The following is a 26,649-nucleotide window of genomic DNA, read 5'->3' as shown; positions in this document are numbered from 1 at the left end:
TGAGTTGCTTAGGGAAAGTCAGAACAAGGTGGGATGCCATTTCTGGCAGCAGCTTAGTATTAAAGTGACCATGGAATCCTGGCCCAAATAGCTATATTCATCCCAACAAAAGGGTGATGCACAAGAGTTTTCTCAAGGGAGCAAGTTATATCATTTGCCTTCAGCATAGAATCAAGGCATTTTAGAATTGTAGCATTGATTGGATGAATGGACCTTTGTGACTAAAAATGTTTACGAATAGATCAGCTGGTCAGATATGTTAATTCTCTGCACAAATCTATTAGCTGTTGATTGTATTGAGTTTCATGTTGTTGATTCAAAAGAACTACTTTACTACCTGCCCTCTTAAGAAGAGAGCAGTTATGCTCAGTTTGACCAAAAGGCTAACAAAGTACACTGTCTCTAACTGCAGCCGCATGTTGAAAGAAAAGTGTAAGTAAACTCAAAAAATGTGTAGTGATACTTTAGGCCACTCTTCAGTTCCAAAACTTCCAACAGTTTTTACGTCAACAAGTTCTTGAGAGAGAAGTATTATTCCTGTACGTAATTGTCCTTTATGTTTTCTACTTGAAGCTGTCCAGTCATCCCTGGAACCTGTGTAAACGTAAAATTTTTTTTACTCATTACTGATTAAATTAATACTGTCTTATATTCAAAAACAAACAAAAAATGCTATAGCAATGAAGTTTGGCCGGTAGACTTGGTGATAGCTTAGTTTCTCTTGAAGATAATAATTTTCTGGTTAATTGGAGCAGTAACTTCAGTGAAACCTGAAAATGACAAGTTCAGTTAGTGCGCAAAGGAATAATGAAATGCTGCAATATGATACTGCCTTGAACAAATTTTGAAATAATAGGTAGGAAGTAGAAATCATGGCTATGCTTGCAGCGTAGTCAGAAGTCCTTGTATAGTATGGAAGTGAAAGTGTGATTTGATTATGATATTTTATGTGCCAAACTTCTGCTAACTGTACTGGTTTAGATGAGTAAGTATCTCTCCTTTAGATGTTGAAGGCTGATGGCAGGTACCATTACTAACTTGATAGCATTAATTTAACCAATTAAAAACAAGCAAACAATGTTTTCCATCTGCCAGACAACAAAATCAACTTTATGCTAATGATAAGCAAATTGGTGCTTAGAATTTATCCTTAGCACTGGGAAGAGGATTTAGGAGAGCAACCGCATGTTCGCTTATGGGGTTTTTGATTTTGCTTTTTATTTGTGACATTCTTGTAATGTTAGATAATGAAGTAAATGAGGTTACTTCAGTTGAGTCAGAAGGAGAGAAATGCACCCAGATCTTTCTTACCCTCAAAGATATCTAGAAGTTAATAGAACTAGAATACACTTGAAATGCCACCCTGAGTGATTGTAGAATATTTTCTGTGTCTTTATCTGCCCCACTTTTGGCTGATCTACAGAACTGCTAGAGACCATCTACTGTCAGCCACACACACACACAAAAAAAACAAACCCCAAAAACATTTTAAAGAACTAAACTTGCTTTCTCTAGTGAGGCACACTAAAATGTCCCTTTGATTTTTGGCTTAGCTGAAGGCAGTAATCTCACTGTGAATGATGGAATTAATGACAGTTAAGATGTGCTGAATTTTTATGGGGTAGATGAAAGTTCAGGCTTCTTGTTCCTGGCTTCCTGTTTTATTGGTACACCTGTGAAGCCCTTGGGATTCACCAAACTCTTGTATGTTCTGTCAGTGCCTTCAAAAATGAGGGTAGACAAGTCATTGAAAGAGTCTGATCTTGAATAAATTTGCCTGACACCTCAGTAAGTTCCCCTTGGAGACCTGTTGAAGCCTAGTGTTGGTGTCAGTCTAGAATCAACTTTTGGCTCTTTGTAAGAAACCTGCTTAATGGCAAGCAGACCTGTTGTCCCTCCAAGTGCCCCAAAGAAACTATGTAAGCATGATTTCTTTTTCCATTTTAATTGATTTCTATTAGTGGTATTTGATCAAAACTAGTTAATGAGTGAAGACCACTAACATCTATTATAATGACCAGCCTTAAAAATAGGGGGAAAATGCAGGTAGTTTATTAGGTGGGGTGTGTGTTAGCAAAGATATACAGAATATTCTTGACTATGTTTGTTCCTATTCTGAGACTCATTTTTGTCCTGTTGGTAATTCCAGTGCTGACAATTTAACTTTGTTTTAAGCCTATGCTGTTCTCTACTATAACTCTGTTGCTCCTATGTATGGCAGAGTAGGATTCCTTTAACTCCTCTTGGGCTCCGTAAAGGTAGCCAAAACTGTAAAAACAAAGAGCAGTTTTGGTAGTAATCATAGAATTTTAGGAAACTAGATATCATTTGTATGCAATTTCTTTCTAAAGAAAACACAGAAAAAGCCACATTAGCAGGTACTATATAAGGTATTCTGCCTGTGTAGTCTGATTAGCTTCTTTAACATGTCAGCGTCTGAGGCATTAAACATTTTAAAAATGTTTCTGCATTGTTATAGGAGGAAGTTACTGATTTATAAACCAATTATGGGCAGTCCAGAAGTGTTGTTACATACCTTGAAAAGATAGATATTTTGGGTTTTTTTAACATGTTCTGATCCTGTAATGGCCCTTTAAAAACAAATAATATGGTATACAGACTCTGGAAGATGAGACTTACAAGACAGAAGGGAGTGCTTTGCATAAGGAGTTTTTGCTGAAGAATGCAGCTTTGCTCACTTCTTTTAAAGGGTTTCTTTCTATGACCTTTACTTTCTAGAGATGTCATTACAAATTAGGGATGGAGTATGCGTAATCCCAGTAGTTGCAGTATACATGCGTCAGTTCAGGCACTTCGATGTGGTTCAAACATCAGATTTTTCTTTTTTTATTTGCTTCAGGTATCTTGGAGAATCTGAAACAGAGCATATAACCAGTCTGACTGCTGTGATTTAACAGAGTTGTTGGTGAATTCCAGCACTATTGTCAAAAGACTTAGTAGAAACTTTTTTTTTTTGGGAGGAGAGACTTGAACTTCTAACCAAGATTTTTTTGTTCCCTTTCTTTACTACCCTTCCAGCTTCCTGGACTGCTCTTAAGAGATTGAGCCAGTCTCAAGTTAAGTTTAAAGCTTCTCAGGTAGCTACAGTTTATCTTATATGGAGAGATCTTCGGGTTTTACATATTTAACTGTAAAGGACTTTAAGGATAAAACATACACTTTGTACATTATGTGGTTTTTCATACTTGGAACTCACATTCTGTGTGTCTGTCTCTTGCTCCCCCAAAGAATAGAAACCAGGTATGTACAAACCTTTCTGCTTCTCCTGTGCTGCCTCACTGTGGGAGAGCAAAATGGTACAGTTCTTTTTTTATTTGTGTTGTCACGTAATCTGACAGGTGAATTTGATGTGGCAGGTTTTTTTAAAAATGCAATTTTATTTAAGATACATATTTATATCTTATAAAATCTGTAGTGATCAACATATTGCTGTTTCCAGACATGTCTTGGGGCTGGATTCAGTTTTCTGAGGTTAGTTCGGTTTATTGTTTATCTCTTCAGATGATGGTAGGCAGCAGGATAAAATGAAAAGTAGTAGGCTGAGGTTTACTGGAAGGTTTCTTATTTAAGCTTTTAAATTTTCAAATATATTTAGGGTTTGATTGAACTTTCTTATTTGGAATATTTCTGACGACTTTGTTTTACATTACTAAAAAGCCTGTATTTGACTTGTCTTTTTTTGACTGCTGTCTGTATAAGACTGCATTGTTTCAGGGCTTCTTGAAAAGGTTTACAGTGAGTTTCTGCATCTCTGCTGGCCTTAGACGGATGACTGTATTTCTTTTCATGAGTGGAGAACTATGATGATTATTTTTTTTATGATGTAAGGAAAGATAGGGAATATTTAAATGAAGTTTGGCATAAATGTCTCTGTTTTCTCTCTTTTTCCCCTTTCCTTTCCCACCCAAATATAGTGCAAACTGAATTTTGTTTGTTGGAGTAATGGAAAACTGAAAGACGAAGCAGTGGTAGGAGAAAGGGAAACCTCAGCTCTGGTCATAACTAGTCATTATGATCCTTTAGACTGTCCTGCATGACACAGGGTTTCACTTTGTAATTCTTGAATCCCAACCATGATTTCTGGTTGATATGGCTGGAACATATCTTGAAAAGATGTCCAGTCTTCCTTTAATGAATTAAAATAAATGTGAAAGAAGTTGTAAGGCATACCCCTCCCCACTCCCCCACACTTGTTATATCAACTCATTTTCTTCATACCTGGCAACGTTATTTGCAAACTGTTGAAATCAGTTTCTGAACAGTGAATCTCCCAATCTTTGTTTTAATACTGTATGGTCCTATTCACTGCTTACAGGCTAAACCTGGACTATCTTTTATGGTCTCTATTTTAGGGGAAAACACAAAAAAGGTGTTTTGAGCAGTAATTACTGTCCCCAAAAACTGAATGTCATGTGTCTTACATCCAGATGCCATGTTGGTTCTGCAATAAGGTGATGAAATTTATTGCTAAAGCTGGGTCATGTTTGTCGAAAAGCCTGAAAAAGGAAGGAATAAGTCTGCCAGCATGGAGTATATATGCCGTGTGAAATGGAGAGGAGGAATTAACTGAAACCTGGTCTTTTTCATCCAGTGACAGTATTTTGTATAGTTAAAATTTTCAAAATAAATTCTTGAGCAAAATAGAGCATTTAAATGGTAATATTCTTCTGACAACGTTTTCTGGTCAATGATGGAAAAGCTAGACAGTTTGCAAATCAGTTATATTTCGAAAGTTTATTTTATTTCCCACTCTTGCTACTTCTAGGCAGAAATGTAAGCGTCATTGTTATATTTTGAAATATCTAACAGGAATAACTTTTCAGAGGCATTGACCTTGCGGTAGTGGCAAGTCACCCTAGAGGGAAAAGATTGAAGCAAATTGCTTTTGTTTAGATGCAGATGATTTGCAAGTGCTGACAAGGTTTTGATGTATTTAATGGTACAAGATCTTGGTATTATTCCTAAGAACTGAGCCTGTGTGCTGCAATCTTGTTGGTTCCTGAGCTGAGCAAGGTAAAGCTGGGTAAATACCATAATGTGAAACCTCAAATAAAGTGTTGCAGGAAGTGATAAGGGTTTGAATTAGTGTCTCAACACAGTGGCATAGTATTTTGTATTTACTGAAGATTGAGGTCTTACTGACTACCACCTGAGGCCCAGGCCATAAAAATGCAAATGGGAACTCTAATATTTTTATTCTTGGGAAAGACTGGGAAGTTAGTCTGAAACTCTGTGCTTTCTAAAAATGGTGGTTGTTTTTTGTTTAAGAGCCTCTGCTGTTCTTGGATTGCATAGCATTCCGAAAATTCGTATTCTACCCGTAAGACCTTCTTCTGTGTGACACAGGAATGTGAATTGTGACCATGGAAATACTAGAAAAAAATATTTCTTGTTACATTATAGGCCCCTGGATTTGGATTTGGTATTGCAATATCTGGAGGAAGGGATAATCCTCACTTTCAGAGTGGTGAGACATCAATAGTTATTTCTGATGTGCTGAAAGGAGGCCCAGCAGAAGGACTGCTACAGTAAGTGCCAAACTGTACCTGGGTTCTGGCTTGGGGGGCATTCATCTTTGTTAGTGGTAGCTTAACCTCCTAATTGTTTTGTTCTCAAGATATCTATCTGTCACTGTTTGTATAGTTGGTTTATGATACAGGTAGTTTGTTCAGGGACACCCATTTCCCAATGTTTTCCCCTTGGTATAAAGTATTTATACTGTGCTTTGTGATGTTTTTCATTTAGAGAAAATGACCGTGTTGCAATGGTTAATGGAGTTTCAATGGATAATGTCGAGCATGCATTTGCTGTTCAGCAGCTGAGGAAAAGTGGGAAGAATGCCAAAATTGTAAGTTAATATCTTGAAGACTTAGTTTACTTAAATTCCGTAGTTATAGAGCAAAAGTGAAATCATGTCATGTGTGCTATGAAATACATGCATGATAATTGAATAATACCTGTGTGATGGTTCAGGTTTAAGTGATGATCATGACATACTTATTGTGTGGGTTACTCAATTTTATTTTATTTTAAAATGTGATGATGTTTGGGTAGTGTGGCACTAAATACTTTAGACACCTTTTCTTTATGGTCAAGTTCTCAGTTTGCCAAAAGCCCAGTTGTCAGCTTTGTTTAATATTTCTTGGCTTTCTTGAGTGTACTTTCTTCCAAAGGTTGCCATATGCTGAAGGACTTCTACCCGCTGTCCAGGCACTAACATAGTTCTTTTTTATGCTCAGTAAACAGTTTGCCAAAATAAAGTATAATTACCTTAATTCCTATAATTTTGTAGGCTTATTCGAAGTGGTTGGCTTTTGAACTTTAAAAAACAGAACAGGTCATCACTAAAGGGTAGCAATCGGGCTTTCTGTAGAAGGTTTTGATTTACGTTAGAAAAAAAAGAACACAAATACACAATGTTTAACAATTTCTTAATTCAGGAAAACAGAGTTTTAGGGCTTCTAGGAAAGCTTTTCTGCTGATAGATTTCTAGTGCTCTTGTGTGCTTTAATACAGTTGCAAAATCGCGTTGTGTTTTGCATGTGTAGATTTAGCAACTCATTAAAGCTCAAACAAAAAGTAAGTGGCAAGCTGTGCAGGGCTTTCAGTATCTGAAGTATTTGATGTGTAGATTTATGTAGAGAAAAGCAATTGGTGAAAGCTTTATGGTATAACTTGGTCCAGTTCTGTACAGATAGCAAATAAACCTTTAAACAGGGTTGGGTCTTATTCTGGAAACCGTTTTCTAGGTTAGTGCAAATCAACTTTGAACTTTTCAGTGGGAATGTTCACCTTCCTCCGTGGCTTGCATAAACATTGCTTTGGAAGGTTGGGAGGCTTCAAAGTTGAGGAGCATTACTGTCATAAACACGCTGAGTGTACAGTAGATTACATGTTAGCAAAAGTAGTCTTCAGCAGTGCCAATAACTGGCTTGTGGATTTAAGCAGAGAGGGCATTCAAATACACAGTTCTGTGAAGACAGGATATTGTTTTATGCTATGGTGGCTTTTATTCTTATCTTGACACTTTTTCAGAAGCAAAAAAGGACTAGAACAACTTCAAAAACATACGTACCCCTAGTAAGCTGTATTCATGAGTCTCCTGTATTGGATAGAATTTTATAATGAGGATGTGAGAATTCATAGCATTCACAAGTACATCTGTGTGTTGTTTTGAGTTTTGGAATTAGCTTGGCTTCTGACATTTAGTAACACCGTTAGTATTACACTGCCAGAAGCTGATATCTATTGTTTGGTTGTAGACTATCCGAAGGATGAAGAAAATTCAGATTCCAGTGGCTCGACCTGAACCTGAACCAGTGTCTGAAAATGAGGACGATAGCTATGATGAAGAGATACGTGATCCAAGAAGCAGCTGTGGTGGTCCAAGTGCCAACAGAAGGCATGAGAAGAGCTGGGTAAGAGATCGAAGTGCTAGCAGAGAGAGAAGCTTATCACCGAGATCAGACAGAAGGTCGGTTACTTCCAGTCAGCCTGCAAAACCTACCAAAGTAACACTGGTGAAATCGAGGAAAAATGAAGGTAACTTGTATGTAATTCTCTTGCTAAGACTTTTGCTGGTTTTTAAAGGACAACTTCTTCAGTTGATGTTGTGTTAAGGGCTTCATGGACTGTGTGAACAGTGCTGTTAACAGTTTGTTTGCCCATTTTACCGGTAGCTAGCTGAAAATTTAAGAACTACTGTTTATTTCTGATGATATTTTTCACATCCCAAAATACACGTGCTTAATTAAGGGTAAAGTATTACATAGTGTAAACAAATCCCAACTGTGCACCTGACATCTGGTAGTCAGTGGCTACATACCTTTTATATACTCCAGTTGTCTTCAGTGTCTGTCTTGTTTGAAAGGGGAAAATTGTAAGTAGCATCTAAATCAAGTTATTGAACAACAGCTATGGTCACAGGCAGAGTTAGAAAAGAAATTGATGTAATGGTAAATCCATAGTGTAATACCACTGCAGCCCTTCATGTGCCAAGTTCACGCTCCTCTTTGTGTTTCCAGTGTAAATGTTGTGTGAAGCTGTGTTGTAAATCTTCAGATACCTCCTTCCTTTTTTTTACTGTAGCTTCATCCGTTTTCTTTTTTCTTTTATTGCTCTTTATATAAAAGAATATGGTCTACGGTTGGCGAGCCACATCTTTGTGAAAGAAATATCACAAGATAGCCTGGCAGCAAGAGATGGAAATATTCAGGAAGGAGATGTTGTACTGAAGGTATGGTAAATGGTGGTGGTGTTCGTTCAAAGGAGAAACTCATTGATACAACTGTTTTTATAATTAGCTGTCTCTTAATAGCATAATTATCATTAGTAGAAGATATATTTTTCTATTAAATTATTTCAAAGATCAATAAATGTGAGTATAAGTCAACCTCTCTAAGAAATGGGAAATCATAAAGCCTTTTTGGGGTGGTTGTGTTTTTTTATTATTCCCCAGGCCTTATTCAGACAAATAGTGCCCACTGTAGATGCATAACAGAAAACATTTGGGATGGTATGAGTCTTTGGCCCTACATGCTTAGTTATACACTAAAATGTTGTGGAGTTCTGCTAGTGAACAACACTAGAACTTGCCTTTTGGTTAAATTTTGATTTTTGTAGCAATCAATATACCCAGGGATCTTAAATTTAATACTAAAAATTTTTATTTCACGGTACTGCTGTAAATGTGTTGGTGCAGAAAAATGTACCATTTTTTAGTCTTCTGAATATAGCCATGCTGGTTGAAAAACTCTAACTAATATTTTAGGAGTTCTGTATTAGTGGTAGGTGCTTTGTCTTTGAAAGATGAAAATAATTTTCTATATTATGTTACAGTTGGGATGAGCCCAGGAGTTTTCCATTGTATTGTGGTAATTTGATAAATATCTCTAGCTATTTCTGAATATAATCAGACAGAAAACCACTATCTTTACTGGAGAGTAACTGTTCTTTGCAATATGTTTATATCTGCTCTTCTCTTTGTTCCAGATAAATGGCACAGTGACAGAAAATATGTCCTTAGCAGATGCAAAAACATTAATAGAAAGGTCAAAAGGCAAGTTGAAGATGGTTGTTCAGCGAGATGAACGAGCTACGCTGTTGAATGTCCCTGATCTTTCTGACAGCATTCATTCTGCTAATGCTTCAGAAAGAGATGGTGAGTATAAATAAACTTCATTTCCAAAGGGAGAGAAGAATTTCCTATGTTGTGGAGATCTGAAATACCTAAGTGGCATGAGAGGGTGGGAAGGAGAAAAGTTAGGAGTAAGATTGTTGTGTGGGTATATTCTTGTTTGAATGTGATTGAAATCCACACCTTCAAAAATGGTGGAGAAAAAGATAGTTTCTATTCTTGCAATTGTTCTTTGAGGAATATTAACTTAGTTGTTTAGAAATAATAAACCTAGATTTAACATCTTCATAAAAATTATCTACAAAAGCTTATTTCCATTTGAGCAGGTCACACCACCATTTTAATTACAATCATTTCATGAAAAAACCCAACTTTTATTTAACAGACATTTCAGAAATTCAGTCGCTGGCATCAGATCATTCCAACCGATCACATGACAGGCCCCGCCGCAGTCGTTCACGATCTCCTGACCAGAGGTCAGAGCCTTCAGACCATTCCAGACATTCTCCACAGCAGCCCAGCAACGGCAGGTGATGGCAGCATTGTATTATTTTTAAATCAATTATTTAATATGACATAGAAGTTGTAGGAGTGCTTGGATTTATACAGTGTGACAAATGTGATGTAGAACTGTGGTAGTAGTAATGTGGTATTTTTTTCTCTCAAGAGATGCAGCTGATAATGATCCAAATTTCCTTAAACTTCAGGAGAGGCTGACCTTCTAACTTCAGTGTTATCCCCTTTTTAAACATAATCTCAGAGCATGGTTGTATGAGTGACAATATAAGTTTGATAGTGATGTATGTTATTGAAGCAAATGCAATTATATTTTGGTTTTAGAAAGCAGTTAGCTGCAAGGATATTTGAGATGATTAGTAGTGTCATTCCTATTTAATGTCTCACCTGGATAAACTTGTCGAAATCTTGCTTTATTTAGGCTTAGGCTTTTTATTTTCCTCACTAGCCTTCTTGAAAAGTTATCTTATATTTCTGAGTACATTTAAGTCCTACAAAATGAGGTATATTGCACAGCAGAATTAGTTTTCGGAATGGAGTTTTTAATATTTGAACTTGGTAGCAGGACACTCATGATTCTGCAGTAAGTCAGTCCAATTTTATATGAATTCAGAGAGAAGTAATCAGTTGTATGGCTTGGAATTTTCTTCTTCTGCCATGTGAAGCTTTAGTCTTGAATAACTTAAATCTGTCCTGTTTTGCATTTCCACAGTTTGTTGGAAATTGACATTTTAATTTAGAATATCAGATTTGGATTTTAGATTGTTCTAAATATTTGTCAGAGAAAACTTTGCCTTCTGAGTGCTCACAATAATGGAGCAAAAGTTAAAACTGATCTGTTGCAAGTTCCAAATTCAGAGTCTGTATTTTAAGATTTTTAGATGCTGTCAAATTCTGAAAAACAAATTGCAGCTGGCTGTTCTGTAGAACTAAGATATGTCTGACTGGTTATTAACGTTTTGTTTGCCCAAAGAGAAAATAACACTTACATCCTCAAGGTTTTTAAAGTATTTTAAGGCCTAATAAAACTGCAAGACAGATCTTGGCTGCATATACACCTGCTTAGGGTTATAGATTACAGACAGTTTGCTTTTCTTTCATGTATGTTGTTTGGAGGGACTGCAAGGCATGAAAGTTTTTTTTCCAGCAGGAGTCTCATATTAGTAGGAAAAACTTAAAAGCAGGGTCCCAGATGCAGGGATTTGATTGTGAAGGTTGTGAGGCCTCTGTCAGATTCAAAACCTTGTTTCTTGATGTGCATTTCTAAGGCAGTGTGAGGAGGGCCTGTGGAGGGCCCTTCAAAAGTGAAACTGGCTGACTTACCCTGGTGCTAGTGCTTTCCTGTCCTGTTAGAGTGGTTTAGGTAGATCGTCACTTCCTCCCTATGGATTACACTGCCAGAAGAATTAAATCCTTCCTGAAAAGGAACTTTGAAGTTATCTCAACTCTGAATGCATCCGCTGTATCTACTTTATGAACAAGAGCTACCTCGGCTCTTGAATTCCTGTTGGACATATCGCTTTAAAGATCAGAAAATCTGGGCCCTGAGCCACATAAAGAAAACCATGTTAAAAGCAGCTTCTCTTTGTAGTGGTTATTTGTGCAAGTTCAAATCTGGTGTAAGATCAGACTAGTTGCAACTGCTTCATTTTAAAAAAATTTTGTGAAAAATCTGGAGGGGGGGAAAACTTGAGAACAATCACCTGAGGAAAAAAATGTTCAAAATGTCCTCAAAATGAGCTTAAGGAGGACATTAAAAATGTATTCAATATAATGAGTCTTTAATTAGACCTTGTTCTGCCAAGCGTTTGTATGTTAATGAAGAGAGAAATTCTAGGGGAATTTTCTTAGTCCTTTCATAGAAGCTTAACTACAGACTGACACTTCTAGGTGTGCACTAGAGTACAGAAATCTGCCAACAGACTTGCTTCATTATTGCTTTGGGGTCTGGCAGGGTCTTCAGTGTTGTCCATCTTTCAGTATTCCATACCGGTATGCACACCAGTGTGCCTGCATTTTTCCTAGATATAGAATTTTTACAACAGTTGCTATTTGAACATTCTGTCAAAGCATTAAAGAGCACTTGTAGTTTTATTTAGTCCAGAGGACGTTCACAGATGTCTCTTGAACAATCTTTCTAAAACTCAGATTCTAGAACATGTTCTTCTTAATTTCACTTGTGGAAGACTGCAAATTATCTATAGTTAGTCTTGAAGAGAATCCAGAGAATGAGCCTTACAAATCTCCAGATACAGATGAATACTCGTAGCCCTGGAGACTTGGAAAATTTATAGCCAGCTGATACTGAATTACATACTAGTCGAAATATAAGATGTAAATATGTCCTGGCTTTCAGGAGGAACTCTCTGAGTCAATAATGTTTTAAAGGTTAAGGGGAGTTTTAAAAGACACATATAATTTTAAAGATAGGCGGAACAACTGTTTAGGCGGAGGAAAAATGCATCTCAAATATAGAATGTCAGATAACACAAGGCAACTATATAATCTGTTAAAAGCTGTACTTAAAAAGCTAGAATGAGCAAAAGATGTCTCTGCACCCTAAGTTGGAGAGTACCTGGGGGGAAGTCGCATACTCTTTCTTACCTGTCTGGTCTTAGTCCTGGTGGTAACAAGTTGAGCTAGATAAGCTTCTGGTGTGACTCGTCCTGAAAAGTGGCATTTACAGCCAGGTGTGGACATGCTTGCCACATTACATCTCTGGACAGCCTTTTACCAACTTGGCAGAGCTGCCACTTGAGAGCCGTGTTCCTCACCTGGGTACTGAAATAGCAAAAATGTCTTCTGGTATGTTTAACCCTTCAGCTTCAGCAAAGCCCAGTAGGCATTATAATTATATCTGGAAGGATGAGGTTGACTTCTAAAATACGGTTGTCAACTTATATAGCATGAGAGATTTTTCGTTCCATCCGTTTTCAAACCAAGTTGAAAAACTGGAATGTAGGACAAAAATCAAGCCTATTTTGAATGTGCTTAGGAAGATGCCTCTTGGCTCTTACTGTCTTCTCATGCTAAACAGTTTGATATGTGCAAAAAACACATTTGGAGAAAGCCTCCATGTTTGTATTTGTCAAAACTTTTAATGTGCAAACAAACATTCTGTGTGTTGCAGGCACTCTTTTTTATTCTGACATAATAGCTGCAGTTAATGGCACTGGTGTGTAGCTGACTGCATTTTGGAACTGAAGATTATTTTAAGATGTTTCTGTTGGGCATGCTTTAAAAAAAAAAGGGGGGGGGGAAGTGAGGTAAAGGGGGCCTTGTGACACAGCACAGTTGTTAAACAATAGTGTCACAGTGCACACAGTGAACAACACTTCTGTCTCTTGGGAAGTGCAGCTGTCAGTTTTTAACAAGTTTCCGTCACCTGGAACTGGTGACAGCATCAAGTTGTTTCCTGTATCGTCTTGAGATGTGAAATATTCAGCGCTTACTGGACAATTTTAAGTAAAATGAAGAAAAATTCTACTCTTCTGCTGTTCTGTTTTTCCTTTTGTTCTATCACAACTATATTTTTATTGTCTTTTTCCAATTTAAACTTTGTCTTACATAGAGTAGAACTGACCTTTTTCAGGCATTTTAGTTGGCAGGGTGTATTTGTCTACGTGCGTAGCAGTAGCCCAGTCTAGAAACATATTGGTTCAGATAATATCCTGACTATTTTGTTGTATGCTCTCAGTGTCTATATTTTAGCTACTGTTCTTGAGAGCTGTTTTCTTCCATATTTATGCTCTTTTTTTATATATTCAGGTATAAAAGCAGTATAAAATTACAGTGGTTTTAGACTATAGAGAAGAAATATAAAATGAACTTGGTCCTTGTGTAGTAACAGCAGTAGTTTTGTCCTTATTTTTTAAAGCAAAATAGAGCCACTACTCTTTTAGAATTATGCTCTGTTTAAGCATCCCCTAATGCTTGAAACAGAGAGGGCTCATGGGGAAATTTACTGTAATATCTTATTAGTGTTCATTGCCCAAAAATCTTTGGACAGGGAGGGGAATTAGTTGTAGCTTACACTACTACAGGACTACTTTTGTTTGCAAGATGCTTAGTATGTATTTAAATGGCTAAATGCATGTGTCTGTTTTTAACAAGCCAAGAACTATCTTCAAGGGAATGAGGAGTATGTAAGCTTTTTCATTTATGCACATAATTTTATGTACAAATGAAAACATGCTGGAAATCTGAAAGAGGAATTAAAAAATTATCAGTGAAGTTTGGGAACAAAAGGATAAATCCTTTTCATTTTGCTAGATGTAATGGTTTTAGCATCATTTTAATCAATTCTGGAAGTCCCCAAGAGGGGGGGTTTATCTGAGTAAAAAAGGCACAAATAAGGATTTTAAAAATTAGGCTGCTGTACTTGTTTTTACCAATGACTTGTAACAAGATGGTTCCTTACAATGCAAGGGTGCTTGTGTCTTCCCAGATTGTGTTGATTGCAGTATTTTTCTGTATTCTGTCTTTGTTATCTGACTTCAGGCACACAGTTTGAAAACTAGCAGAAGAAAGTTCTGAGTCTTAGTATGAGTATGAGTATCTTAGTATGAGTCTTAGTATGTTTTGGCTGAACAGCTAAGCTGTTTCTGGTGTTCAAACTTCATGTTGCTTCAGGAAAACACATTCTGCTTGTATTTAAATGTTTACTATTTCTTTTATTCTTTCTTACACATCTTGGATGAGTAGATTTGCTGGGATCGGTTTTCCTAAGTCACCTCTTCAAGTATTAGTTTTGATTAAAGTAAATAGTCTTTACACTGTATAATGGATTTTTTTTTTTTTTAATATAGTTGTACTTTATGGGAAGTGATACTCATTATTGCTTAGTAGCACCATCTAGCTGTTGGTAGTGACAAACTTTCCTTTTCTCCCCCCGACACAGACCTCTCCTTTATGAGAGGAGATGGACTTGCACTATTGACCAAGCTGCTATTACCTATGAAGTACCTTTTTCCTCCTCCTTGGCAATTAAGTCTGATATTATAAAAAAACTGTGATTTGTTTGTGTCAGACTTCTCTCAAACACTTTTAATATCCTTGCTTATTTGCCAACTCTCAGGAATTGAATAGATATTTTGAGCATCTTATGACTTTTTTTTAAGCATGTATGTGCTCTGGAATTAAGACTGTCTCTTTGGCATATTGATGTGCTTCTGATTTTTGAGCTTATTATTAATGTTCATCTGCTCCAACCCTATTCAGCAGATAGGAGTGTAACAGTTAACATTTCACCATACAGCATATGTTCTGTTCAGTTTTGCTATGGTACAGCTGGTAGCTGTACCTTTATATAACAATATAAAAATACCTGATCTTTTCAGCTAAAGGAATAGAAATTTTATGTTCTTTTGAGCTTTAGTTGTTCTCATTTAAAGAACAAGAGATTTTTTTCTTTACTGTGTCATATATGCCTTTGTCTTCCTATATGTGCTTACATTGTAAGAAACAGCAAGTTGTCTTTTTACTGAAATGCATGGATGACTGAGTGCATGATAAGCACTCCTGTCTTGTAATAGCTGTGGCATCATTCTCTCTGAAGACTGAGAAATCAGGGGCATGTTTGTGTTCTACCTTTTATTTCTGCAAAGCCCTACCAAGACCCACCTCAGCAGCACTTGTGTTCCAGGGCAGCTGCCACACAAAGGAGCAGATAAATTAGCTTGATCACAGCAAAGCCTAAGAATTAAGTCCAAAAATCCATGATTTCTACAAGTTGCCATGAGGAAAAGACCATGGTAACAGCTCTTCTCTCCTTCTTCCCTTTGCTTCTCTATTCCTTATATAGTTTTCGGTATACAGCGCGTGTGTGACTTCTGTGCTTGAAGCAGAGATCAGTCTATTTCACAGTGTCCTTCCTCTTTTTAAATAGTCTTATCTAGAGAAGTCCTTTATTAACATGAACTTAGGGACAAAATGCTTGGATTTAGAAGTGGTTAAAATTATTAATAATATGATAGTCTAAGAAAAAAAACCTTGTTAAATAGTAATGGGTAATTCCTTACACACCAAACCTGAATTTCATAAATGAAAGGATTTATTCTTTAGTCATAGTAGACAAAGGTCATAGAAATTCTATATGCAGAGTGGAATCTTTTTTCCTAATATAGTTTTCGAAGCAGAGAAGATGAGAGAATAACTAAACCAGGAGCTGTCTCTACACCTGTAAAGAATGCAGATGATATTTCCAAAACTGTGGAAGAGGTGGCAGTCGAAAGAACTGAGAAACAAACACCGCCACTCCCAGGTAAAAACATGAAAATATATTAAATATGCATGCTATTGAGAACAGATGACCAGTAAAGGCTTTATGCCATTGCATATTTGTGGAATGATTTCTAGAGTCTTAAAATGGACCAAGTCCTAATTATTTTTATTTCTAAATATGAACAGCTGTTGTAACCATAACTCCATTTAACTCCATAACTCCATCTTAGAGTTTTGGTCCTGAAAACATAAGCTGTGGGGCCTGCCCATTACGTAGGGGTCAAACTTTGGTGTTTGGAGCTGTTCTTATGTGGTGGTCAGGAAGAGTTTTTGTTCTGATTTTTTTCAAGGAAGGTTGAAATCCATCAGTTCTTTTCCAAGAGTCAGCCAGTAGGCTGGTTCTTATGGATTACCGTAGCAGACTACATTTAAACAAGGATGTAGTTAAGCCAGTTTAGAACTGCTGTTCTCAAGACACAAAACACACTGAAATGCATTGTTACTGTAGCACTTAACTTCAGTCATGGATCAAGAAGGCATTTTAACAAGTGCAGTACAACTAATAAAACCAGAACAAAATCTCCCCCCTTTTTTCCAAACCGTAAGGGTGAGCTAAATGGCAGCAGGTAAAAGCCAGTTGGTATAAAAAGAAAAAACCATAAGATGATATGGTGGCAGGATGCTGTTCTGGGCAGGCTGAGTTACAAAATTTTCCTACTATTCTGTGATTTAATGAAGGAGGTGCTTTAGTGAAATTACAAGTGGAGAAAGAGGAGCTGTGCAGGTGGTTTAGAGGGAGCTGTTCTTGAAAGGCTGGGTAGAATGAGAGAAAGCACATTCAAGCTTGAAAACATTCGAGGACTTAAGGGATGAGCAGTGACACTTCTGCATGTAGTATTCAGTAGCTCAATGGAGAATTGGAAGAGTTATGATGTTGATAGATTCTGAAAGGCCTTGAAAATGAGAACAATAGGTTTTCTGATGTAGCAGCCTTTATTAAAAAGATTGTCATAGGAGGTGACCTTTTGCAATGGTCTTACAAAAAGATGCAAATTAAGTATTTGCCAAGATAGAAAAAGGATGTGGTAGTGAGAAAGATGAATTCTGTATTTCTGTAAGATATTGGAGATATTAATTGGCATAATACAAAGCCAGACAGGATGGTTCTTAACCAAAAGGAATGTACTAATAATTGGTTTCAGGGACTGGCAAAGAAGTAATAAGTACTGTGGGGATTTTGTTGGTTAGTGGGGAAGAAGAAATGTTCTGTTCTTGGTGAATGGGGAGAGGCACATGGGAATATTTGGTTTGGGTGGGAGGAGATGTAGGCCAGTACAAAAAGATAATATTTAAATTGGTGTCTGCAGATACAATTAACTTGGCATAATATGTAGTCTGAGATAAAAAGGTGCAATAAAGGGCATAATCCTGTAACAGCCTTTAATTCTGTAACAGAGAAAGCTCTAGGGAGATGAGGATCTTTCAAAGACCATAATGAAAATGTAGTTAGAAAAGTAGTTGGTAGATTCTGTGACAGTTTGCTGCTTAATCTAATGGCAAGATGACTGTTGTCGTTGATTGTGTCAAAGGAGGGTGGAAGGAGCATATTTGTTCAGAGGGATTATCAGAAGTTTAGGCTAAGAAAGAGTCATTAAAGACTCAAAGGAAAATGCTATGTTACTCTATGGTGAGGACAGAAGTCACATTAGAAAGGGCATTATTACTAAATCGTCTGAAATTCCGAATTTCATACTAGTCTGTTCACTGATTTGAAAGGAACACAGCACAGCTGTTAAGAAGGTCAGGGATATTACACTAGTTTGAAGCAAACCTAGTTTGAAATCAGCTTTTTTCAAGTGTGCAGGTGTAAGTCTTAAATACAAATTCTTCTAATGTGACCAACCATGTAGCAGAGAAGAGCCCCTATTAGTGCTCATTACTGAGGGAAGACAGCAGTGGCAGTTTCCTCCCAGTGACTCCAGAGAATTTATGTAGTAGAGCCATAGTAAGTGCTTATCTTTAAGAACCACCAGCTGGACCAAAGTAAGCATTGAAATCTGCTGACCTCAAGTCATGCAGCAGTAGTTGGAGTGTTTGTGGTATTTTGATTTCAAAAATTGAATTCTTGAGGGAAGAAGAGAGCCCAGGGAAAATGAACAGGTTATGTCAGATAAATCAAGGTGAGAAACAGCAGGGTTGAAAGTGGTCTTATGAGCATGAAACCTTCTAGTTCTTTAGTTTTATGGTGTTCAGAGTACTAAATGAAGTACAAAGGAAACTTTGGGATTTTTACTTGAAGTAATAATTAGGCCAGTAATTATGCTGCTTTGAATGGCATGGTGAGAGTGTATTCTGTTGTTGCACATTTCTAATATTTTACTTTTAAGTGGGTTCAAGTGGGATAGAGGAAGGCTACTGAATAAGTCATTAAGCTCTTAAGTAAAGCTTTACTTCCTCATCTTTAAATGATGAAATGGACATTGGAAATCTTTTGATATTTTAATAGAACCAAAGCCAGTTTATGCACAAGGAGGTCAGCCAGATGTGGATTTGCCAGTCAGTCCATCTGATGGTCCTTTACCCAGTTCAGCCCATGAAGATGGAATGCTTAGGTAATGTGATTAAACTCTACTCAAATCTGCCTAGTCCTTGAACAAACCAAGCTTTTATCCAAGGTGATGAATAACCTGTACAAATGGTCTGATGTAAAGTCTAATAAGCTGGCCTGATGCTTCTGTTCAGAAATATTAGGATAAAGACTTTAGGTTTATTCCTGAGCCTTGTTGGCACTTAAATTGTGTCATAGACCTTTTTTAAGTCTATTAATTTTCTACGGAAATGAGCAGTTACAATGATCAACTGGTGAAAATAATTTGCAGTGTTTATCTTTCCCTGGGCACACCCATCCCTCCTGCCCTGTCCCCACCTCCTGAAAAGAGGAGAGATACTGTAGCATGTTTTTTTTCCTCTCCTAATAATTGGAGAGCAGTGAATAAAAGTCACTGCAGAAACGTGCAAAGTCATGTCATGGCAGTGAGTCTACTTTGACTGAGATCTCCTTTATGGACATTAGTGTACCTGAGAATAGATTCTAGTTTGGTTTCATCTCAAATTCACCTTAATCTCTTTAGAGCCAAAGTAGATCCATATGCCAGTACAGCTCTTTAAAAGGAGGAACATCTCTGGAAGAGGGTCTCAATGTGCCTTACTTAAATCGCTGTATGAGTGTAAGACAAACAAACCCCACTAAACAAGTAAATACAGATGGGTTTTTGAAGTGCTGCTAATGAGTGTGATGTAATGCTGCATTTAATAAGCAGTTAATGTTATGCATAGTGTAATATTCTTTAATTGAAATGAAAGGCAGGTTAGTTCTTTGCATGTGTTCTGTCTCAAATTTACCAGGACTTTTTATGCTGTTACACCTCTAAGCGGAATATTTTCTAAATCTCTAGGCCAAGCATGAAACTGGTAAAATTCAGAAAAGGAGATAGTGTGGGCTTGCGACTAGCAGGTGGCAATGATGTTGGCATATTTGTAGCTGGTGTTCTGGAAGACAGCCCTGCAGCGAAAGAAGGATTAGAGGAAGGGGACCAGATTCTCAGGGTATGTCAAAAACAGTTAACAGTACAAATGTTTTGTTGTACCGAAGTAGGTTTTCTTTCTGTAGTATTGAATATATTGCCTTTGTAGTGTGTACATTTTCTTTCTGTATGTACTTATTAGATAACTTAATAGCAGCAAAATTTCCTGTTACTGCGCTGTTGCTAGGAAGGTTAATAAATTTTACATCCAATTTCATAGATTAATTCAGTTGATATAAAGTTGTTCAAGTTTTTTTTTAACTGTTGGGTCTCTAAACTGTCAGAGGGCTCTGTATGTTACTGATGTATGTTACTGATGCTCCATAATATTGATCTAAAGAATAGAAAATGAACAGCTACCTATTCTGGAAGCTATGCTTTTGTCAAGAAATAAAGTGGGACTATTAGAGGTACAAGAGACATCTTGAGATACATGCACTTGGTGTGTATGCATGAAACTGAAAAAAAAAATCTTAGCAATAAGTTGACTTAGACTTTATATTGTAGAGTTAAATCTCAGTTATAATGTCATATGCTAAATCAAACTGATTACTTCACTGATACTAGGTAAATAACGTAGACTTCACAAATATCATCAGAGAAGAAGCTGTCCTTTTCCTGCTTGATCTTCCTAAAGGTGAAGAAGTAACCATTTTGGCACAGAAGAAAAAAGATGGTAAATATTTGTATATTGTGGGCAATGTAGTAGACTGCTTGGAACAACATAGAAAAGATAGTGAATAATGAGTAGCCTCTGGCTTGTGGGAAATTGGCACCTAAATGAAGACTATTAAGCTCTTTTGGCTTTGGGATAGGTTACTACTACAAATGGACTAGAGACTGATATTGTAACAGTATACCCCCCACCTCCCTCAAACAAACAAAACCACCAAATCAAAACAAACCCCCAAAAAAACAACCCCACTCCCCAACAACAACAACAACAAAAACCCACCCCCCAAAAAAAAAGCCACAACACACCACCACCAAAAATAACCCCTAGCATCTGATGGAAGTATTGATGTTAAGCCTTGGCTGGAGCAGAACAGTCTGTAGTTATGACCCTGAAAATAACACTGATATGCTTGCACACACAATCCTCTTTCCCAGTTTCATTCCTTCCAGGGGAACTGAATTAAGCTTGTACTAGCGCCAAATTTTTGACCATGAGAGCTGAATTTATGTCGGTAGAGTTTGCTATTAATAGTTATGCTGCTTAAAATAGGCGCTGAGACATTAAGGTTTCTTAAAGTAATACTGTATATTTAAAACAAGGAGAATTAAGGTGAGGCACTGCTTTGAATAATTCCTGAGAGCATTAGGACATCACTTGAACTTACATAACATATATTTTGGCATTTCTTTCTTCAGTTTATCGTCGCATTGTGGAGTCTGATGTAGGGGATTCTTTCTATATCAGAACTCATTTTGAATATGAAAAGGAATCTCCTTATGGATTAAGCTTCAACAAAGGAGAAGTGTTCCGGGTGGTGGACACTCTGTACAATGGCAAACTGGGTTCATGGCTGGCAATTAGAATTGGCAAGAATCATAAGGAGGTTGAGAGAGGTATCATACCTAACAAAAACAGGTACGATCTTAAAATACTTAAATTGCTTTTTTAAAACTGCAATTTTAATATCTGTATAATGAATGATTGGACTTGTTTGCAGAATGCTAGTTTGTAGAACTGGTTCAGTCAGAAAAACTGATGTGTTAAAACAAATCGAAGCTAAATATCTGATATATTGGTTTGGTTTTGACTCTCATACAGTCCATAGAAAACCTTTAAAACTTTCTTTTCAAACCAAGAGATAAGGCTATATAAAGCTTTAGAAATGTGATCTCAGCCTCAGTAGTTCAATCTTGTATTTTCTAATACAGAAACAGTGAAAACTTGGTTCAGCAGGTGGTAGTGGGTTTTGGCAGTATAAGCTTGCTAATCAAGCATTACTTCAGAAGCTGACTTGATAACTGGTTGGGATTTGTTGTCATCTTAGAGCTGAGCAACTAGCTAGCGTACAGTACACGCTTCCAAAGACAGCAGGAGGAGATCGAGCAGATTTTTGGAGATTCAGAGGTTTGCGTAGCTCAAAAAGAAATCTCCGAAAAAGCAGAGAAGATCTTTCTGCCCAACCTGTTCAGACAAAGTTTCCTGCATATGAAAGAGTTGTTCTTCGGGAAGGTATGGCTTTATTCTTACTGTTGCAGGTTAACAGGTTTGTGTGGCTTGCTATGTATTTTACAGTATCTTGCATTTATTTTAAGCAATCAATTTATTTTGACCTTTTTTCTTTCAATTCTAGCTGGGTTTCTCAGACCTGTAACCATTTTTGGTCCAATAGCTGATGTTGCACGGGAGAAACTTGCTAGAGAAGAACCAGATATCTTTCAAATTGCAAGTAAGTGTGAGATCAGGTTTTTCTGCAGTTATGAAATAGTCAACTTCCTTTGGCTAAATTTTCTATATTATTACCTTAGCTGTTAATATGTTTAACAAGATGTTGACAGTATAAAAGAACAGACTAAATGTAAGCTCTTTCACTGTTTGGTTGCTGATAATTCTCTAAAGGTAACCGTAATATTAGTTCTATTTATAGCTGCCTTAAATTTAATTTTAATTCAGTACCTTGTTATCCTATTTCTAAAGTGCTTTTGTAAAGATGTAGTGATTTTTATGGCCAAATTGGTGGGTAGATTTTTGTGTACTTTGAAGCAGGAGGAGTGTCTTCAATCTGAGTTGACAATTTGACATATGAAATGGCTTGGTTTAGCTTAATGAGGAAATGTATAATACATTGTAAACTTACTATGGACTTTTTATGTGTCCTCTTTACCAGAAAGTGAACCAAGAGATGCTGGTACTGACCAACGTAGTTCTGGCATTATTCGTCTTCATACTATAAAACAGATAATCGATAGAGTAAGTCTTTTATTGTCACTGTACTCTTAATACAAGAAGAGTAAAACTGGCATTATTAAGTAAAGTGTTGGGTGTTTTAAATGTAGAAGAATAACTAATGAGTGTGTTTGCTTTAAATATAACTGCCATCTTTCTATTGCTTAATTAAAAAAAAAAAACAACCACCAAACCCACCACCCCATTCCTCCTCCATATTAGTAACGGCAGCCTAGAAGTAATTTTGGGCTTTGTTCCAGGGAGTGTCTGTATTGTCCTCTCTCCATCAAGGCTGTTTTAAGCTGTTTCCTCTTTCACTTAAAGCCATGGTGTGACATTACAGCTAGAAATTGTTACTTTATTTAGGGAGTCATTAGTCTTACCCCAATTTACAAATTAATAACTTAACATATTTTTTTTTTGTGCAAGAACTAGGGGAAAGGGTCCTTCTATCTCACTTCCTTAATATATTTAAAACTTGTGACATTAGTTCATGATGCAAGGTTCTACTCACCTTTTCATATCTTTAAAAACAAACTGCAAGCCTTTCAGATGCCCAAATGGAGGAGAGGGGGAAGCTAGTCTAGCGGCAGAGTGGTGATACTGCATACATAAATCTTGCACTGGAAGAAAGCTGGCCAAGTTCTTGCATTCAGAGTGATTTTTTTTTTAAAAAAAAAAAAGGAAGATTGAGATGTGTAATGAGACTAGGTCTTGTGTTTCACTCTTTTTTTCTTATTAGCAGAATACTAATAGGAAATGGACTACTCGTAGTTTAGTGCTTGCTTACATTGAGGAGATTTTTTAAAATAGGGCGTTAAGTATTAAAAAGCTCATAGTTACAGTCCTACAGTTCAAAATGTATACGCCTATGTAGTCTATTATTCATATAGGAAAATAATTTAAATCAACACTTTGAAACAACGAACACTGTAAAGGTAATAGAAAATAAACTTGTGAAGTATGTTTAAAAAACAAAAAATCTAATATACAAGTGATTCACTTTCTTGCCTCTGTCCTTTTTATCACAACAGGACAAACATGCTTTATTAGATGTCACTCCTAATGCAGTGGACCGTCTGAATTATGCCCAGTGGTATCCTATTGTAGTGTTCCTAAATCCTGATTCTAAGCAGGGTGTAAAGACTATGAGAATGAGGTTGTGCCCAGAATCACGAAAAAGTGCCAGAAAGCTGTATGAAAGAGCTCACAAGCTACGCAAAAATAATCACCACCTCTTTACAAGTAAGTAATTAGATCTACGGAATTATTATTTCTGAGAGGAAGGGGGAGGTGAGATGAGAGTAACTTCTTCCTCCAGGCTTTTCTGCAAATGGATCAAGTCAAGCAGCTGTTGACTTGTTCAGGCTTCCTTGTTCAATAAGCAATAGCTAATTGATGCGTGCATCTCAAATGTTTGAATAAATATTAAGACGATGCAATTTTATTTTTTTAGTCTGGCTAAACTGAAGCCTCACTCTATTCTAAGCTACTGTTAACTCAGTATTTCCTATGGGATGAAATGTCCCAAACCACATCAGGCCTTAAGGGTACTTCGAATACTAATATTTACATGACTCTTTAAATCTCAAGAGTTTTAAGCTACCAGTTTATATTGTACTGGTGGTACAGATCCTTCTCATAATTCTGCACAAATCATAAATCAGACTAACCTGCTCTATTTCTAGCTACTATTAACTTGAATTCAATGAATGAAGGATGGTATGGAGCTCTGAAGGAAGCAATTCAGCAACAACAGAACCAACTAGTGTGGGTTTCAGAAGGAAAGGTAAGAAATAATGTGTTTTGGGGAAAATTGTAGAATTCTATTTGTGAGAGTTTTTTTTCTTTCCTCCTTACTGGTATTACAGGTATGGGCAGATACTTGTGGAATTAAATTTGTTTTCCTTTTTTTGCCTCTCATTTTAACCATCCTTTGAAGATCAAATGCAGTAATGCCTCATGGCTGTGTGAACTGCTTAAAACTGATTTATCGCTATATTAGTGCAATTCTGTTAATGAGGGCTGTACCAGTCGTGCTTGTGCATGTGGCAGTGTAGTAGGTGAGATAATTTGCCCATTGCCACTGTTAGCTGAAGGATCTGTTATTGCTTTGAAGACTCTGGGGATTGGATGCTTTTTCATCAAAGAACTTCTGGGTGTTCTGCTGCATTGGTATCAGGGGCTGGGATGGCCTGATAATAAACTATTTTTTTTGTTGATAGAAAAAAGCAAGTGGCATTTTCATGTTCTTTCTGACCTCTCTGAGAGCTGTTTCCTTGGTTCTAAGAACACAGATACAAAGTCACAAGCTAGTATTCTCTGTTCCCCACTAAAACTATATGTGCTTTCTCAAGCTGCATGTTACACTATGCGCATTAGATCCATCCTCTTGAAGAACTAATATCAAGCGAAGTGCCAACTACAAATAAGTAAAGGATGAATGAGCTATTGCTACATGTTTCTTAGTATTTGGATCATCTATTTCTGTTCAGATTGAGCTCCTTTCACCTCCTTATATTAACCTTCAAGTTAATGATTCCAATATCATCATATAACTTTAAAATGGAGCTTTGTATTCTTCCAAACTTTGATTTCTGTGGACACTATGCACTATCCCCTCCCTCACACTGACAGTCATGACCCCTTAGTAAAATGATTCAAATAGCTGGACTGCAGAAAAGGCTTTTGGGTGTAAGTTTAACACCTTCAATGATTCAACCTAATTTCTCCTCCCCTGTGATAAATTACTGAATTCTACTCTTGCTGTGCTGCTGGGTTTGGCATATAACTTATTTTTCAGCCACCAGACTTTCTGTTGTGGTTCAGAAAAAGATAGATATGTTCCATTGGTTCAGTTCTTAATTATTCACAAAAAAAATTACCTAGTTTGACATTGCAAGTAAAAGGACATTCTTTAGAAGGTATCTCAGTAAACAGGCACTCTTAACTTTGTTTGACACAGGCAGATGGTGCTACAAGTGATGACCTTGATTTACACGATGACCGCCTTTCTTACCTCTCAGCTCCTGGTAGTGAATATTCTATGTACAGCACAGACAGTAGACACACATCTGATTATGAAGACACAGATACAGAAGGGGGTGCTTATACTGATCAAGAACTGGATGAAACTCTGAATGATGAGGTTGGGACTCCTCCTGAATCTGCTATTACACGTTCTTCTGAACCCGTTAGAGAGGATTCTTCTGGAATGCATCATGAAACTCAAACTTACCCTACTTATGCATCTCAAGCTCAGCCACAGCCAAATCTCAGAACAGATTCTTCAGGATTTAAAACAACTACTTCTCAGCTGGTAAGAAAGTAACATTTTATGCAGTGACCACTATATGTTTACTTCAGGTTGGAAGTTCTCTTGAACAAGAAATCTGTGCTCATAGTCTGCTTACCAGTATTGTGAATGCGTACAAGACTGTCAACAGCAACAATAACATCTTGTAATGATTTGGATAATCAGTTTTCCCTACCTGTTTTAGTGACTCATTCTGACAGGAGGGGTATTAAAATACTGTTCTGCTTTGATTAAATGTTTTCCTTTTTAAATTTTCAACATAATGAATTTCTGGACATGCTAGTGCATGATACTTTCAGTACATTTCATTCTACATCTAGCTGCGTTGATCAAAGCATCATTTAAATTATTTTAATATAAATCAAAAAGTCATACAGTGGTTCAACAGCGGTATATTTAAAATATTTTAAACACTTCACAGAAAGCAGAAGCCTCACCTGCAGTCCCTTACCTTTCCCCGTCGCCTGAATCAAACCCTGCAACCTCATCAACCTCTGCAGTAAATGCTAATGTAAACCTAACTAATGTCAGACTGGAGGAGCCTACTACTGCTCCTTACAACTCTTACCAACCACAAGCGGGCCCCTTAAGAACATCAAGTACTGAGGGAGCTCATATAGTCCTAAGAGATCAAGAGCCATCATCCTTATCGCCGCATATAGATCCAGCAAAGGTACCTGTGCCACATTGTTGCGCTGATTTCCTGCTATACATCAGGCTAGCCCATGATCTTTGTTTTGCCCTCATTTGGACAATTCTTTCTAATTTTTCTCCTATAAGAGATCATGCAGGTTACAAAAAACAGTGCGTCTGAATTGCTAAGCCTCATCTAATGTTTTGTGTGCATGGCTTCAAACTATGTACTTTTCACTTTTCAAAAAGATGGCTTTTTTTTTAAAAAAGACTGCATTCTGTATTTTACTTTCTGTGACTTCTAGCTTGTCAATGTTCTGCT

At 36.9% G+C, this 26,649-nt stretch overlaps 1 protein-coding gene across 10 annotated transcripts in view; it reads left to right on the top strand.

The window, feature by feature from the left end:
• The window catches only part of TJP1 (tight junction protein 1), a 160,275-nt gene that overhangs the window by 117,028 nt on the left and 16,598 nt on the right, over nucleotides 1-26,649 (top strand). For 8 of the 10 annotated variants that reach the window (XM_075100161.1, XM_075100164.1, XM_075100162.1 and 5 more), the window contains 18 exons: nucleotides 5,425-5,549; nucleotides 5,767-5,869; nucleotides 7,284-7,563; nucleotides 8,154-8,257; nucleotides 9,013-9,181; nucleotides 9,543-9,687; nucleotides 15,799-15,935; nucleotides 18,402-18,507; nucleotides 19,351-19,501; nucleotides 20,047-20,155; nucleotides 20,851-21,070; nucleotides 21,480-21,664; nucleotides 21,786-21,881; nucleotides 22,320-22,402; nucleotides 23,413-23,623; nucleotides 24,067-24,167; nucleotides 25,344-25,697; nucleotides 26,116-26,367. In XM_075100161.1, coding sequence (XP_074956262.1) covers nucleotides 5,425-5,549; nucleotides 5,767-5,869; nucleotides 7,284-7,563; nucleotides 8,154-8,257; nucleotides 9,013-9,181; nucleotides 9,543-9,687; nucleotides 15,799-15,935; nucleotides 18,402-18,507; nucleotides 19,351-19,501; nucleotides 20,047-20,155; nucleotides 20,851-21,070; nucleotides 21,480-21,664; nucleotides 21,786-21,881; nucleotides 22,320-22,402; nucleotides 23,413-23,623; nucleotides 24,067-24,167; nucleotides 25,344-25,697; nucleotides 26,116-26,367 — 2,931 coding nt within the window. The remainder of the gene's footprint in view (nucleotides 1-5,424; nucleotides 5,550-5,766; nucleotides 5,870-7,283; nucleotides 7,564-8,153; nucleotides 8,258-9,012; nucleotides 9,182-9,542; nucleotides 9,688-15,798; nucleotides 15,936-18,401; nucleotides 18,508-19,350; nucleotides 19,502-20,046; nucleotides 20,156-20,850; nucleotides 21,071-21,479; nucleotides 21,665-21,785; nucleotides 21,882-22,319; nucleotides 22,403-23,412; nucleotides 23,624-24,066; nucleotides 24,168-25,343; nucleotides 25,698-26,115; nucleotides 26,368-26,649) is intronic. The other 2 variants (XM_075100167.1, XM_075100163.1) reach the window with 1 other exon arrangement.

Source organism: Phalacrocorax aristotelis, chromosome 7 (genome assembly GCF_949628215.1).
Source record: "Phalacrocorax aristotelis chromosome 7, bGulAri2.1, whole genome shotgun sequence".
In the NCBI taxonomy this organism is placed as follows: Eukaryota; Metazoa; Chordata; class Aves; order Suliformes; family Phalacrocoracidae; genus Phalacrocorax; species Phalacrocorax aristotelis.
Note: the sequence above shows the minus strand (reverse complement) of the source record. Positions and strands in the feature narration are given on the sequence as shown.